Raw genomic sequence first — 14,814 nt, 5'->3', positions numbered from 1 at the left:
AAAACTACCTGACGTAGTGCTTTTATACATCTTGTATTCAAATAAAATGTCACATATTCAGATTCAGAGTTTAATCAGGTACTTTTCTCCTCTGCTTATGTGCATCTCCAGAAAGCCAACCCTAACGCCTCTCCCTTCAGCGGCGACCGAATCGCACGGCTGTACGAGCTCGGTGGAGAGCCGGAGAGGCGAGGCTGGGTGGAGCGATACCTGAACTTCATGGAGGAGCGGGGCACACCTGTTAGTCAGCTTCCCACTGTGGGCAAGAAGCCGCTGGACCTGTGGAAGCTCTACATGGCTGTTCGGGAAATAGGAGGCCTCGCCATGGTAAGGCGCAGGAAGCGTTAGACACAGACTTGAATGTGGAGGAGCTCGTATTCTCACACAGCCAAATCATTTCGCTCCGCTCGCTCTTTGGCTGCTTAGTATTCTTCATAAATCTCCACGGCATATGGCGAGCTTGTAAATGTTGAGAAATGTTCTCAGGAGAATGAGATACATCAAATTAACCTCAGAGAAAGCTGCCTACGTCCTGAAACCAGCTCCAAGCATGTCATTCCTCATGTGATAAAAATGTGAAATTAATATACCGGCAAGGTCAGGTTGGGCAGAAGGACGGAAAACAGGAAGCAAAAGTATACGGACACCTGACGGATACTCGTGTTACACAGCGGCCGGCGTTTTCTGCTCTTTGATGGACCTGAGAGGCAGATTCTCTGCAGACGTTCAACAACACAAAATTAGGAAAAATGTTTCGTTGCTTTGGAGAAACATAAAATTTAACATGTTTTTTTTTCTTTATGTGTACAAAGATGCCGTCTAAGTGCAAATCTGTAGTTGTTTTACACCTAAAACCTGTCAGACAGTCTTCAGATGTGTTTTCCTGTCAGCTAGAATCAGCTTTTCATAGTTTTAGCAGGTTCACCACTTTAGTAAACCAGTAATATTTTTGCCCTTTTGACCTTAACCCATCACCTTTGCATTCCTCAGTTTCTACTGCTGACTTTCAGTTTGTTTAATTCTCAGCTAAAATCAGGTCCTTAGTCGAGCAAATCTTTCTACACCGTGAAAAACAGGCTGTGTGTTCAGGTCAGGCCCACATACTCTTCTCTTGTGTAACACAGTGCATTTTTTCGCTTTTACATTAAAACGTACAACGTGAAAATTATCTGCAAGTGACCTGCGACTCCTGCAAACACGGAGCGCTGAGCCGCGGGGTTGATTATTCTGATTAGATTAGCAGGATGTGATCGCCCATTCTCCAGGCGAAATTATAAGTGTGCAGCTGATACTACCAGGATGGCGCCGAGAAATTATCTCAGTTGTTACGATCTGTGCCAATCATTTCGCTTCCTAACATCGTGTTGTTCTCTGACTCAGGTAAACAAGAACAAGAAGTGGCGTGAGCTGTCCAGCACCCTGAACGTGGGTACATCCAGCAGCACCGCCAGCTCGCTGAAGAAGCAGTACATCCAGTATCTGTTTGCCTACGAGTGCAAGATGGAGAGGGGAGAAGACCCGCCAGCGGACAACAGCAGCAGTAGCAGCAGCATGGCTGGAGGGGACAACAGGAAGCAGGTCAAGATCCAGCCGCCTTCACCTGGTAAGTCCTGATAACACACTGCCTCAGCCTCCAGTCTGTCAGCATGGGGGGTGCAGAGACTCATACCTTCCTCTGTAGCCGTGCTGAATGGCAGAAATCTGAAGTATACATTTAGAAGATTGGATGCTTTTATAAGTCTAAGAATCTGACTCCTTAACGACCCTCCGATAGCAGTGAATATTAGATTACAGTTAGGATTACATTTAAAATTAGAAATAGCGCTCAACATTACGCCCTGATTACACGTACACAACTGGAACCCCGCAGAGATGAGTGAACATTAACACTGCTTTGGTGAGATGAGTCTTGGTTTAATAGAGGTGAGCGAGATATGATCACCACTTGTGCCTCCACGCGGAGCCTCGCCTTTATTTGATTACCCTGCGTCGGAAGGTTAAGTAATATTGTTTTGGTGCACTAGCACAACACAAAAGGTTGCTTTTTGTTTGTGCGAATTACCTGTTGGAGCCATGTGCCTCTGCGCACAATTACAACGGGAGGACGAGGACGGGAGAGAGAAGGAGTCACGTCTCTAATTTGCAGCGGAGATGAGAAAAGTGACCCTTGCTTTTAAATAGAACATTGGAGCACTTCACCCGCCTGCGACGCCAGAGATTGCTTTTCCTGGTGGGTGGAAAAGAGCACCAGCCATCATTTGCATACACACACACACACACGCATGCATGCATGCACATGCGAGAAGTTCACGTAAAAGTTTTACAATTCATAATTCAGTGCCTTCTCATCTATTCGAGGGGATTTAAACATCTCAGTTTTTACACAAACTCATTTTGCCAGCTGATGGTGCACGTCATCTGAGATGCAGTCTGTAAGGTAAAACGCGAAGAGGTCGACGCTCGTGACGTTTAGGTTGGCTTTTGGGTATGCAGCACTCGACTGTGAACTGCTCACGCTACGACACTCCTGCACCACCATCAGAGTGGGTGGAGAGCCGCATCTGCAGCTAGCACTGCGATTCTGAAGACCAAGAGACGTGTCTGTGCAGCAGTGTGCCCACAGTGCACTCAGACTACAGTAAAGCATGTGTTTCTAATTTGAGTTTCACTTTTACAATCGTGTTGCTGAGTCTGATTCTGTCGTTGCATTTTTTTCTCTCCTCGGTGTTTCCCTGTTTTCCTTCACCTCTGTCTTTATATCATGTCCATCCGTGTTCCTCCTGAATCATCTCCTTCATGGTTAGGATTTGATTTTTATGTTTCATTTTCAGTATTGGTCATTTGTTCATGTCCTGTTTTACTTTGATAGTCAGTTTTCTTTTGTTCATGCTTTGTTTTTTTTACTTTGACCTAATGTGTTATGAACCATAAGCAACAACATGAAACAAAGAGTGACGCCAGAGTTTTTGGATACATTGTTTCTAAATATCAAGATGAAAACAGCAGCCAGTAGAGCAAAAGGAGCCAACCACAGATGACCTTTACCCCAAACCTGTCAGGTGTAGGTAACGCCCAAAGACTGTTGCACTCCAACCAGCAGCAGAGAGGCAGAACACATCCAGGACTCAGGACCTCTCATATACCAAGCCAGACTCATACCCCTGAAACTGCAGTGATCATAGGACCGTGAGACCCACACCCAGGATAACAGACGAGCAAAACAAGCACAGCCACACACTGCAGAGAGTTTGTGAACACCTGTCGTCAGCCATCGTTCATCCTCGAAAAAACTCCCAGAAAGGAGCCCGGACGAGCCCCCAATTTATGTTACAATCCAGCTCACATCTGTGTATTTAATGAACAACTTTACTATTAGAAAAGAAAGAAAATGAAAGAGTTTTTTTTTAGCATTTAATTCTGTTTTTATCTGTTTTATTTCATTAAATGTGGCAGTGGGCAAGCTTGCCCTCTGATTAGCTTTACCTTTAAAAAACAGAGTGATCTCCTGTAGACACTAACTTTGCGGTTCGTCTTTGCCCTGCAGGGCTCACTTTGGTTGTTTTATGATTAAATATCCACTCAGTGATGCACTCAAGGCATTTTTCATTTTTCCCTGTTTTGAAAACTATGAATAGAATGAAATGTTTGCAGTTTGTAATATAGACAAAGTTTAATTTAAGTGAAAGAAACGTAATAAATTTAACCATCGTGCAATAATGTTTGATGTTTAAGAAGCAGACTGAATATGCATAATTACCTTTGTATTTATAAATTTGCAAAAAGACTTTTTAATTACTGCACTTGCACATAAAAAGGGAAAATTGTGTTATGAAAAGAAGTGCGTATCGCGCGTGCACACGCCAGGAAAACCTCCCGTTTTTGTCCTTCATGTTGCTCGGTGTTAATGCGCTCTCTGCCTCTGTGCGCTTTGAACTGCCCCACTGACTCCCTGCCAGCCTATATATAGACTGACAGCCCAGTGATGTCACTGAGGGAGCGTGTCCAGCAGGGCGGGTGGGGGTGAGTGGCGGTGGGGTGTGGGGAGTGATTAATGAGGGCTGGAATGTAGAACGTAAACAAACCCGACCTCGCCGTCACCTTTCATTCACAAAACAGCTCAGCTGACTGACTTTTTTCCCCCCTTCTCCACCCCACCCCCACCCTCCCCCTTAACCGCTGCCACCCCTCTGGATTATGTCACCCGCTGACACACACGCTTTTGTGTGCGCACACATCAAACAGCCACACACACTTTTTCCCCCCTTACGTCTTGCTCTAAAAGACGAGCAGAGGGCACTTAAGTTCACGCTGTCCTCCGTCCTCATACCGCCACCACCCCCACCGCTGCCGCTCTTAGAATGGTAAACCTCTTAGCCCCGACTGACCCCGCAATTGTTTGCACTTCCCCACGCGTGCTTTCCGTTTGACGCCGGGATATCCCAGGAAGTGAAGAATCCCTAATGCTCGCTGACCCCTCTTTGCCCCCTCCTACCTCCTGCTCATAATCATGGGATAACCATCTCTCCCTGTCTCGCTCTCCTTCTCTCCGTCTCCTGTGATGTAGAGGCAGAGGGTATCATTGAATAATTCAGAATTAGCATGAATTTTTAAAGCTTAAGTCTTTCTATGGAAACGTGTGGTGCAGGGAAAGGCCACTCAGGATATTCGAGAGAAAGGCTTCTTACACTAAATGCTCATTAGGACACTTTCATATTCTCTCTGTCTCCGTCTTTGTCATGATTTCACTGGAACGGTCCACGTCTTCTGTTAAACCTGCTCCTGGGAATTTGGATCCGTTGCTTTTATCGGGCTGGGGGTTCAAATTTCTTCTGATTTCCTCATCATCAGGAGTTTAGGTGTCATAACAAAAGTTTGCACTAACCCGCTCTTAACCCCAGAGTTTCTGTGTGAAACCTCAAGCTTTCTGAAGCGTTAGCTTGAACATGTCATGATTCCATCACATTGGCTGTTTAATTTTACATCTGATACATCTGTGGCCTCGAGCTTAGCTCGCCACTTGAAGTCGATGGCACACAAAGACAAAAAAATCCAGCTAAACCGTCTTCAGACAGCTTTCACATTAAGAACAGGTCTGTGAGTGGAGGCATCCTTCCCTCTTCCTCCTGCCTCCTCTTCCTCCGCTCGCCTCCTGTAGGCTCACGTCTCGTGTAGGGCATCGCTGCGAGTGCTTTGGCCTTAAACCCAAAGGTATCTCCCTATTACGGCACATCGCTGCAGTAAAACCAGCTCTAACTCAACCTTCAGATCGTATCTGAAGACTTGTGGAAGACCAACAGTGTCATCGTGTTCTTATGATACAGAACTAATACTCCTACTTGTGTCTCCCAGCTCATTCAGGCGGCTCCCTCCAGGGCCCACAGACACCTCAGTCCTCTGGCAGCAGCTCTACAGCAGAGGCAGCGGGGGACCTGAAGCCCCCCACACCTGCCACCACCCCCCTGGGACAGGTCACACCACTGCCCCCCAACAGGTACACACAGACGCATGCATGATGCTCCTGGTGCTGCATTTACTGACGTGTGCTGCTGACTCATTTTCTCTAAATAAGTTGTGTGTTTGTGTGATATCGTTTGTGTGTCAGCAGTCTGTTTGTTGATGTGTGGTATCCAAAAGTGTGAACATTGTCTCTAAAATTAAACAACAGCGTAGTGGAGCGAGCTTGAAATAAAAGGGGATGCTCTCAGTGTGCTGCTATGTTTAGGTGAGACTGGGATGTGTGATTTGGTTCTTTCTGCTCTTTATGTGACGATTCGAGTCGCACGCCTTCATCTCTGCTGGTTTTAATTAGAAACAGCAACAATCACGTTTGCTGAGCCTGAGAGAAGCACTGTTTAATCGGTGATGGGAGAGTGTGTGTTTGAGCTCTTTACCTGGATGTCATTATTATGCTTCCTATTTTAGATCAAAGGTTTTATTTTGCACACAGTTGACTGACGGCCTCTTGTCACATTTAAATTTAAGGTTTTTTCGTGCGCATCACAGCGGGGCTGTCAAACTCCGTTTCCTTCAGGGCCACACTGGGACACGCTGGACAGTTAATTAATGTGTTTTAATCTAATATAAAAAGCATGTCCCCCACAGCCTCCTCACAGGCCTCCCAGTCAAGTCAACAAAAGCCAACAAAAAGTAATCGACTCGATTTATTCACACAAAATAAAACAGTTTTGTTGTTGAGTCTCCGAGTTCCTGTTTCACAGTCCTGAATGTGACACATCGATGGCTGCGTGCGACCTACCTGTCCTTGTTTCCACATTAAAAACCTAAAAAAAGTTTTTTCAAATTAAATGTTGATTTTGTGTTGTTCTGTGTCCTGAGCCGCCCATTATTTCTTTCTGCTTCGTTTCCATGGAGCAGACTTTCTTGTCATTTGTAACGTGGTCCTGAGTTCTCTGAAGGTCTTTCAGATTGTTTTTATTTTTTTGACATTGGCGGCTTTTTCACTCGTTTTCAATCCAGGCCTCGTACCTGTTTGTTTTTAAAGCAATGTTTTTGTTAGTTCAGCTGCATAACTCTGACCTCTGAGTCATTCATGCATACAAAAGCTCCTTGCAGATGAAACTGTGTTGTCTCTACACATAACAGACAACCTAGCAAAGAGACTATTTTAGATGATCTCTTCATGTCACAAAAACATTTGGTCTCATTTCTTTACTGTCCTCACTTGAATCTGTGAAAAGTACCCAAGATAACACACTTTGACATGAAATAGTATTTTTGTACCAACAAAATAGCTCAATAGCTGTGAGCTGAAGAGCTGGCTTATCTCAGAAAAAAATTTGAGGAAACTGAACAAGAATCAGGAAAAAAGTAAAGACCTGATTCAGGACCTGAAAGATGTATTTGGACCTTCAGCTGATCCATCTGCTGTTCACTGAAGCTTCAGCAGAAATGATCTCAGTCGAAGGACAGCTGTCAAGAAGCCAAGACTGAGGTATTAAATTACACAAGAACTGGACTGAAAATCAGAGCAATGGGTGTGACGGTGTGAGGAATATAAATTTGAAAAGGTTTGGTTCAAATCATGGTCAGTATGTACAAGGAGGTCAGGGGGAGGTCCAACAGTGAGTCTGCAGCCATCTGTGAAGCAGGGTGGGGGGTTGAGCTGCATTTCAGCCAGTGGTGCTGGGATCTTGTCATGAATGCAGAAAAGTACCATCAGATTTTGATCCACCATGGAGTAACATGTGGAGAGCATGGCAGTGAGGCACACAGGGGAACACCATCAGTGTCCCCAGAGCCCAGACCTCAGCATTACTTGGGCAGTGTGGGATCATCCTGATAGAGAACAAAAGGCAGAAACATCCAAAGAAGAGCTTAAAACATCCTGGAGAACCCACCTGAGAGAGAGTTGAGTCTGTGCTGAAGGATAAAAGCGCTCACACCAAATGATGACCGTTAGAAATGTGCAAACTGTTTCATATTCTGCATTTCTGTGTATGTCTGCACGTTTCAGTACATCTCTGCACCTTTTTCCTATTTTCAAAGGAAAAATTAAAAAATACACGAGGAGCGGCTCAAATAATAAAATGACCAAATAGTATATGTCATGATTGACTCCCGCTCTTAAAAAATGAAACTGACAACTTTATTATTTTTGTATCCAAGCATTCAGTGTGTTGTGTCGGTGCCTCTCATCCCCCCTCACTTCCAGGAGCAGTGTGAGCGTGCAGGACCCCTTCTCAGAGGTGAGCGACCCGGCCTTCCAGAAGCGGACTCCCGCCCTGCCCCCCTCGGCTACGTACCAGCAGGGCCTCAGCATTCCTGACATGATGATGAGGATGCAGTACGATGCCAAGGACCCCTTCGCCGGGATGAGGAAGAGTGAGTGAGACACATGCAGTAATAAACCTTCACCCAAACCCGATTCTCCATTTTTATTGTCCTTAATTGAACTTTGAGGGAACAGCGTTGTTCTGAGATTCATTTAATCCACAGGTACGACAAATTAGGGGGGTCGTTCTCAACTTCATCTTTAAACTGTGCAAAAGCTTTCATTTCAGTGAATCGTGTATCCCAAAGACAGTGGGCTTTCATCTGTTTCAGTGGTCTAATTCATTATCTTGTCACTGTGTCATCTCACATCAGGACAGATGTGTGTGTGTGTGTGTGTGTGTGTGTGTGTGTGTGTGTGTGTGTGTGTGTGTGTGTGTGTGTGTGTGTGTTTTCCTACTAGAAGTATGAATCGAAATGAGAACTGTTTGTCGCTTTATCCAAAACACACCAGCTCGTTTTAAGTTCTTGTAGCTTAGTCTGCGTCTCATCCTAACTTTGTTCCTCCTTTTCATCCCCTTGTTTCCAACCTTTCATCCTTCCCCCCGCTGTGAAGCACCTGCTTCGACCAACTCGTGCGGTTTGGTTTTCAGAACAAACGGGAGTTTTAGAAAGAATGGCGGCTCCTCTGAAGGCTGGCGAGAATGGAGTCTGAATGAATAATATGGTGGATGATAGCTGCATAACAACTCAGAACAATAGGTTTAATCATGCAAAGTGCAGAATATTCATAGAGGCATGCTGCCACCTGCTGGTCAGCAGAAACATGGTTCGTGCATTCAGAAATGCACATTTAGATGCTGTTGGATATTTCCAGGAGAATGAAACCATTTCCCCTCCTTGTTCTTTAACGCGTTCATACAATTTAGATTATTAGGTCCAGTCTAAGGTCTTTGCTTTCCTTCCTCCACAGTGGCAGGAGCCGATCCTTATATTCCAGCCCAGATGCCTGGAAGCGGTATGCAGGACATGTATGGTCGACCCCCATCAGCCCTGAGCATGAGCCAAAGGTCACAGTACCCGTACGGGCCGGGCTACGACAGGAGGTAAAAAAACACAAAGTGGGGGAATCAGTTTCCTCTTATTTATTCTGTCCTGAACGTCGAGGCGTGGTGTACTGCACAGCATCAGTAAAGCATGTCCTGCTGTCTTTAGGCCGGACCATATGATGGGGATGGAGGGGACCATGGGCCCCCCTGGGAGTCAGACCAACATGGGACCTTCCAACAGTGAGGGCAGCATGTACTCGCCCAGCAGATACTCCTCACAGCACAGGTCAGCGCTCTCGTACGTGTCTCCAGCAGAGTGTGCGTGCCTCTCTGGAGGCCTGTGCTCTGTAACAATCAGTGAGTGATACTCTCTTTCCCCTCTGTCCTCTGCTTCAGACACGACGGCTACGGTCAGCAGTATTCCAGCATGCCGTACGGGATGCATCCATCTGGGATGTACCCACAGCAGCAGGTGAGACAGCTCGTCACGGCGCTCTCAGTCAGAGCTTTACCGTAATCATACCTGCTGTAAACAAGACGTTTGATTAGAGTGTCAAATCTCAGCCCAGAGATAATAAATTAATAAGATAACAGCACAGTGGGTGGGATGTGTTTTGTGACTGTGGTTGTTTCTTGTTGTCATTGTGATCACAATCAATTTCTGCTTTTTTGAACCATCAGAATGAAGTAAAGCAGAGCGATGATTGCTTGTTTTGAGTCCTAATAATGACCCTCATGAATGGGCCAATCAATGGTCCTCTCTCGCACGTCATTTGTCAAACTGAAGATTATTAGCCACGTAATTATGGTATCGAGTAGAACTGTTTCTTTGTGTCTCGGAGGAAAATAGTGTGAGGTAATTGGCCATTAGGTGACCGCTCTGAGCAGAAGCCATCGCGTGTTTTTGCAGCGTCCTGCTGCGTTTCTGCCACACGAGCGTGGTTTCAGATTTAGTTCACAACTCAGAATATTTCTGAGTCTTTGATAGATCGGCGGAGCTCCCGGCTGGAGGTGTAATGGAGCATCGCGGTAAAATAATTATGGTAATGGAAGTACGAGCCACGCGCCTCACCTCTCGCCCACTGACAGGTGGATGTGAAGAAAAATGGATGCTCTCGTGAGCTTTGTGTGCACGTCTCATGGAAGCATGTTTTCATCGTGTGATTGCTTTTTGTTAAGCGTCGTCGCTAACGATCTCCCCCGTTGCTTCAGCAGGGCTACAAGCGTCCGCTGGATGGAATGTACGGCCCCCCGCCCAAGAGACACGAGGGCGACATGTACGCCATGCAGTACACCAACCAGCAGCCGGACATGTACAACCACTACGGCAGCGGTTACTCTGAACACAGACCGCTCCAGGGACAGTTCCCCTACCCGTACCCCCGCGACCGTATGGCCCCCTCGGGCCAGAGCCAGCACAGTATGCTGGGTGGGGGGCCCCCTCCTAATCACGCTGCCGACGGGCCCAACATGTGGCCTTCGAGGACAGACCTCGGCTACCCCTACCCCAGCAGGCCGGGATCACAAATGCCCCCGTACGGCTCGATAGGCAGAGACGACATGGACGGGCGGCCCGGGCCGGAGCAGTGGCACCGTCAGTCTCCGTACATGTCATCATCAGGCGGCATGCCCCCCCTGTCCTCGCGTCAGCCGTCGTCTTATTCCAACTCCCCGTCCATGGCCAACCACCTGCCCAGAGCGCCGAGCCCAGGGGCCTTCCAGCGCTCCATGGACTCTCGAATGTCGCCCAGCAAAGCGCCATTCATGTCCCCCATGAAGATGCCTAAACCCGGCCTGGCCATGATGGGATCGCAGGGCGGTGGACCCATCGGGCAGTTTCCTCCTAATCTGAGGAGGGACCTCAACTACCCACCGGGTTCAGTGGAGGGCACCCTGCCGATTCTCAAGCCTCGACGCAAGCTAACATCCAAGGACAGTGGTAAGATCGTTTTTTAGGTTCTCAGCAGCAGCATATTTGCAGCTTGTTTAAACCTGGTTCTTCTCCGGTGGAAGTTTCCCGTGTTTTCCAGCTGTAAAAGAAACGGTGTTTTAGCTCCCCTATCGCTGCACTGGTGCAGCTCATTGTCAGCTAACGGTAGCACAACATGAGCCAAATTTTATCAAAGAAATTACAACCATCTACTTTGGTTAGCGTCCCTCTCATCTTCAGGACGTTTGATTGCCAGTTTTTTTTTTCTTCCTGGTTCCAAAAATCCCACTGTTTTAATCCCAGGAACGCCTGAGGCCTGGCGCGTGATGATGTCTCTGAAGTCTGGCCTGCTGGCAGAGAGCACGTGGGCGCTAGATACCATCAATATCCTGCTGTACGATGACAGCACAGTGGCCTCCTTTAACCTCTCCCAGGTAAAACCAACCCACAGAACAGAGCCTGTCTTTATCATCATCTAGATCCTGTTTTTCTTTTGCAATAAAACTCCACGAGAGTCAAGTTAGTTATGCACCTCTGAGGTTTTGCAGTATTATATCTACTTAAAAATTCTTGGCTCGTATTCAGAGTCTGGGACTACTTGATAGCTCGTCTGACTTCTTTCTGCTCAGCATTGATCACGTTTTATTTTTCTCTGTCCAGTTGCCTGGATTCCTCGAGCTCATCGTCGAGTACTTCCGCCGTTGCTTGATTGAGATCTTTGGCATCCTGGAAGAGTTTGAGGTGGGGACTAAGAAACTGTCCTCAAGCCCAGCGTCTGCACAGAACGAAAGACCTGAGCGGGATTCTGGCTCTCCTGACCAGCCTGAGCTCTCTAAAGCCGAGGAGACCCAGGTGGAGCGTGCCGAGGGCGTCACCGAGGAAGTGACACCAGTTGCTGCAGAGCCGGCCGAGGTGAACGGCGAAACAGAGGAGTCCAACATGAGCGTTAACAGGGAGGACAAGAGTGGAGAAGATGGTGAAAAGGAGGGAAAAGAAGAAGAAGAGGAGGCAGCAGAGTGTGAAGCAGAGACCGTGGATCGGCCCGTAGCAGAGGCGGAGCATAAACCCAAACAAGCCAGCAAATACGACAAGTTCCCCATCAAGATTGTTCACAAAGAGAACCTGACCGATGACATGTCCGGTTACCTCACAGAGTTTACCAGCGGGCTGCTGCACTGGCAGGCGGGTGGAGGCGACTCCACGGCACACATTCAGACACACTTCGAACCCCGGAGCGAAGCGCCCGAGGATGAAGGCAGGAGAAACGAGAGCAAACAGGAGAGCAAGATGGACCACGAAAAGAAGCAACCTCTGAAACACATCACTGCGACTATCGACGACGTTCTGTGCGCCCGCGTTGACGCCCTCGCTTACGGCCATCCCGCGCGCTCTCTGCCCTCTTACCCCTTCAGGGTGCACCCAGATGGGGAGGAGGACCACATCACCTTGCTGGAGGATGAGCCACGCTGCCTGGACGAGGCTCCGCTCACCACCACATCTGCCTGGCAGGACTCGCTGTCCAAGCGGTGCACCTGCGTCTCCAACATCGTCCGGAGTCTGTCCTTTATCCCGGGGAATGACTTGGACATGTCCCGCCACCCTGCTCTGGTTCTTCTGCTGGGCAGGCTGCTTCTGCTGCACCACGTGCACCCTGAGAGGAACAGGTTACCTCCCAGCTTCCAAAGAGACGAGCAGCAGGAGCGGGGGCTGTCGAGCAGTAAGGACGAGTGGTGGTGGGAGTGTCTGAGTCTGCTCAGGGAGAACGCCATGGTCACTCTGGCCAACATCGCTGGCCAGTTGGATCTCTCCACTTACCCAGATACCATCTGCCTTCCCATCCTGGACGGCCTCCTCCACTGGATGGTTTGCCCCTCAACCGAAGCCCAGGACCCCTTTCCGTCGGCAGGACCTCATTCCCAGCTCACCCCCCAGAGGCTGGTGCTGGAATGCCTCTGCAAGCTGAGCATCCAGGAGGGCAACTTGGACCTCCTGCTGGCGACGCCGCCGTTCAGCCGACAGGAGAAACTGTTCACGGTCCTGGTGCGCTACGTGGGTCAGAGGAAGGCCCAGGTGTACAGGGAGATGGCGGTGGCTGTGCTCTCCCACCTGGCACAGGGAGACCCCACAGCGGCGCGTGCCATAGCCATGCAGAAGGGCAGCGTGGGTAACCTGGTAGTTTTCTTGGAGGACGGCGTTAGCATGGCACAGTATCAGCAGAACCCTCACAGCCTGCTGCACATGGGCCATCCTCCCATGGACCCGCCCAGTATAAACATGATGTGCAGAGCAGCTAAAGGCCTGCTGGCTATGGCCAAAGTGCAAGAGAACAAGAAAGAGTTTGTACTGTATGAAAGCAGATTATTAGACATCTCCATCTCCTCGGTGCTCAATGTGGGAGTGGTCGCCATTATTTGCCAAGTCCTGTTTCACTTGGGGAAGTTATGACATGAGGAGAGGCGGGACTGGCGCGGCACACGCTGAGGCTATTTCTGTGGTTTTTCTATTTTTATTTATTAAAATGACAGAAAATGTTTGTGTTTTTTTAAAAGAAGTATCTGCATAAACAAAATGTCTCTATCTATATACATATATATATACATATATATATATGTATGTATAGCTTCTGGGCGATGTCGGGATTTGAAAGCTCGTTTTAATACAAATATTTAATACCTGCTGGTGTCGGATTGCTGCGTTTGGTTTGGCATTATTTTCTTTTCTTCCTTTGTTTACTTTTTCAGCCAAAGCTGCCACCAGATCTTGGTGCTCGATTCTGTGGTTCCTTTAGAGTCGATGAGATGTTTTTCAGTTTTATAAACGCCAATATGCTCATCAACTTTTTGTTAATGGAGAGTATTTATTTAAAATGTGACACTGTACAGTAGTTTGAACTTTTTGCCAACAGCGGTGGAGGAAAAAAACACAGAGAAAACACAGAGTTTTTAAACTGAAACGTCTCCATTGCTGGAACATACGTTGTGCAATAGGACTTGGAGCAAGTTGTCCCTTTGAAAACCAGAGGATGTAAAAGCTTCTGACACCTGCAGTGTGCGCTCATGGCCACGAGGAGGCAGCATTGCACCAGCCAATCGACATCAGAGAAGAGCATCCGTCAGAGAAGCGTCTAATTTATCAATCATAGCCTCAATGACTTTCACAGATGAACTTTGTGTTTCCTGATCACTTGTGTTATGTCTGTATTTTTTCATCACCGTGTATATAAACTGTTGTACACACGATTCTTTCGGTCTTTATCTAGCATAGCAGGAGACGGGACTTTCTGACTATTATAACAAATGCTTTTATTGTTGGTAAATTTGGTATTGTTATTATACATATTTTGTTAATGGGGTCAAATATTTGAACATGGCAGATGTATCTGATGTTTCACCGTTCAAAAAAAACACACAAAAACAACAAAAAAAGAAGAAAAAAATCCTGTATGCGTTGTATTATAGCTGAGAAAACAATCGCTTTGGTAATGAAACGTGGAAGTGCCAGGGTGAGGGGGTGGCTGTGGAGACGCCATGCGAGGGAACCGAACATCTTTCTGTTTGTTCACGTCCTGCGTTCATGTCAGTGGGCATATTTTTGAATCTACACGATGCTCGAAAACAAAACACGTGAAAAGATCAAAACATCCTGAAAGCTCATTGTAAAAAATGCCTTTTTTCATATGACTCCTGTCTTTTATTCAGTATACACATTTATACTCTGTGCTGCACATGTCACGAATAAATGTACGATGAACATCGTTAAGCACTGGAGACGTTACATTATGTCCAGACAATCTTAGGCCAATAAAACAAACATCAACTGCTTACGTGGGCTGTCTTTTATTGGCTGCATCCGGATCCTTCGTGGCACAGGTTCAAAAAGGTGCTGAAAACATCTGAGAGTTTGGTCCAAGCTGAGATGGTAGCGTCTCACAGTTCCTGCAGATTTGTCATTTGCATCCGTAGCGAGAATCCCCCGTTGATTCTGTTGGATTGAGATCTGGACGCTGTGGAGGCCGTTTGAGTGCAGTGAACTCAACAAACCAGTTCGAGAGGATTTGAGCTTCATGACTTGGTGTGTAGAAGATGGTAGACTGGTCTAAAGGGA

At 47.3% G+C, this 14,814-nt stretch overlaps 1 protein-coding gene across 5 annotated transcripts in view; it reads left to right on the top strand.

The window, feature by feature from the left end:
• Positions 1–14,533, top strand: part of LOC101481705 (AT-rich interactive domain-containing protein 1B) — a 188,856-nt gene extending 174,323 nt beyond the window's left edge. For 4 of the 5 annotated variants that reach the window (XM_076877232.1, XM_004566496.3, XM_076877231.1 and 1 more), the window contains 10 exons: positions 112–327; positions 1,381–1,603; positions 5,350–5,491; positions 7,673–7,842; positions 8,705–8,837; positions 8,947–9,066; positions 9,177–9,252; positions 9,993–10,719; positions 11,014–11,144; positions 11,371–14,533. In XM_076877232.1, the coding sequence (XP_076733347.1) occupies positions 112–327; positions 1,381–1,603; positions 5,350–5,491; positions 7,673–7,842; positions 8,705–8,837; positions 8,947–9,066; positions 9,177–9,252; positions 9,993–10,719; positions 11,014–11,144; positions 11,371–13,155 (3,723 nt within the window). In that variant the 3' untranslated portion in view covers positions 13,156–14,533. The remainder of the gene's footprint in view (positions 1–111; positions 328–1,380; positions 1,604–5,349; positions 5,492–7,672; positions 7,843–8,704; positions 8,838–8,946; positions 9,067–9,176; positions 9,253–9,992; positions 10,720–11,013; positions 11,145–11,370) is intronic. The other variant, XM_076877230.1, reaches the window with a different exon arrangement.
• Positions 14,534–14,814: the final 281 nt, after the last annotated feature.

Source organism: Maylandia zebra, linkage group LG19 (assembly GCF_041146795.1).
Source record: "Maylandia zebra isolate NMK-2024a linkage group LG19, Mzebra_GT3a, whole genome shotgun sequence".
Lineage (NCBI taxonomy): Eukaryota > Metazoa > Chordata > Actinopteri > Cichliformes > Cichlidae > Maylandia > Maylandia zebra.
Note: the sequence above shows the minus strand (reverse complement) of the source record. Positions and strands in the feature narration are given on the sequence as shown.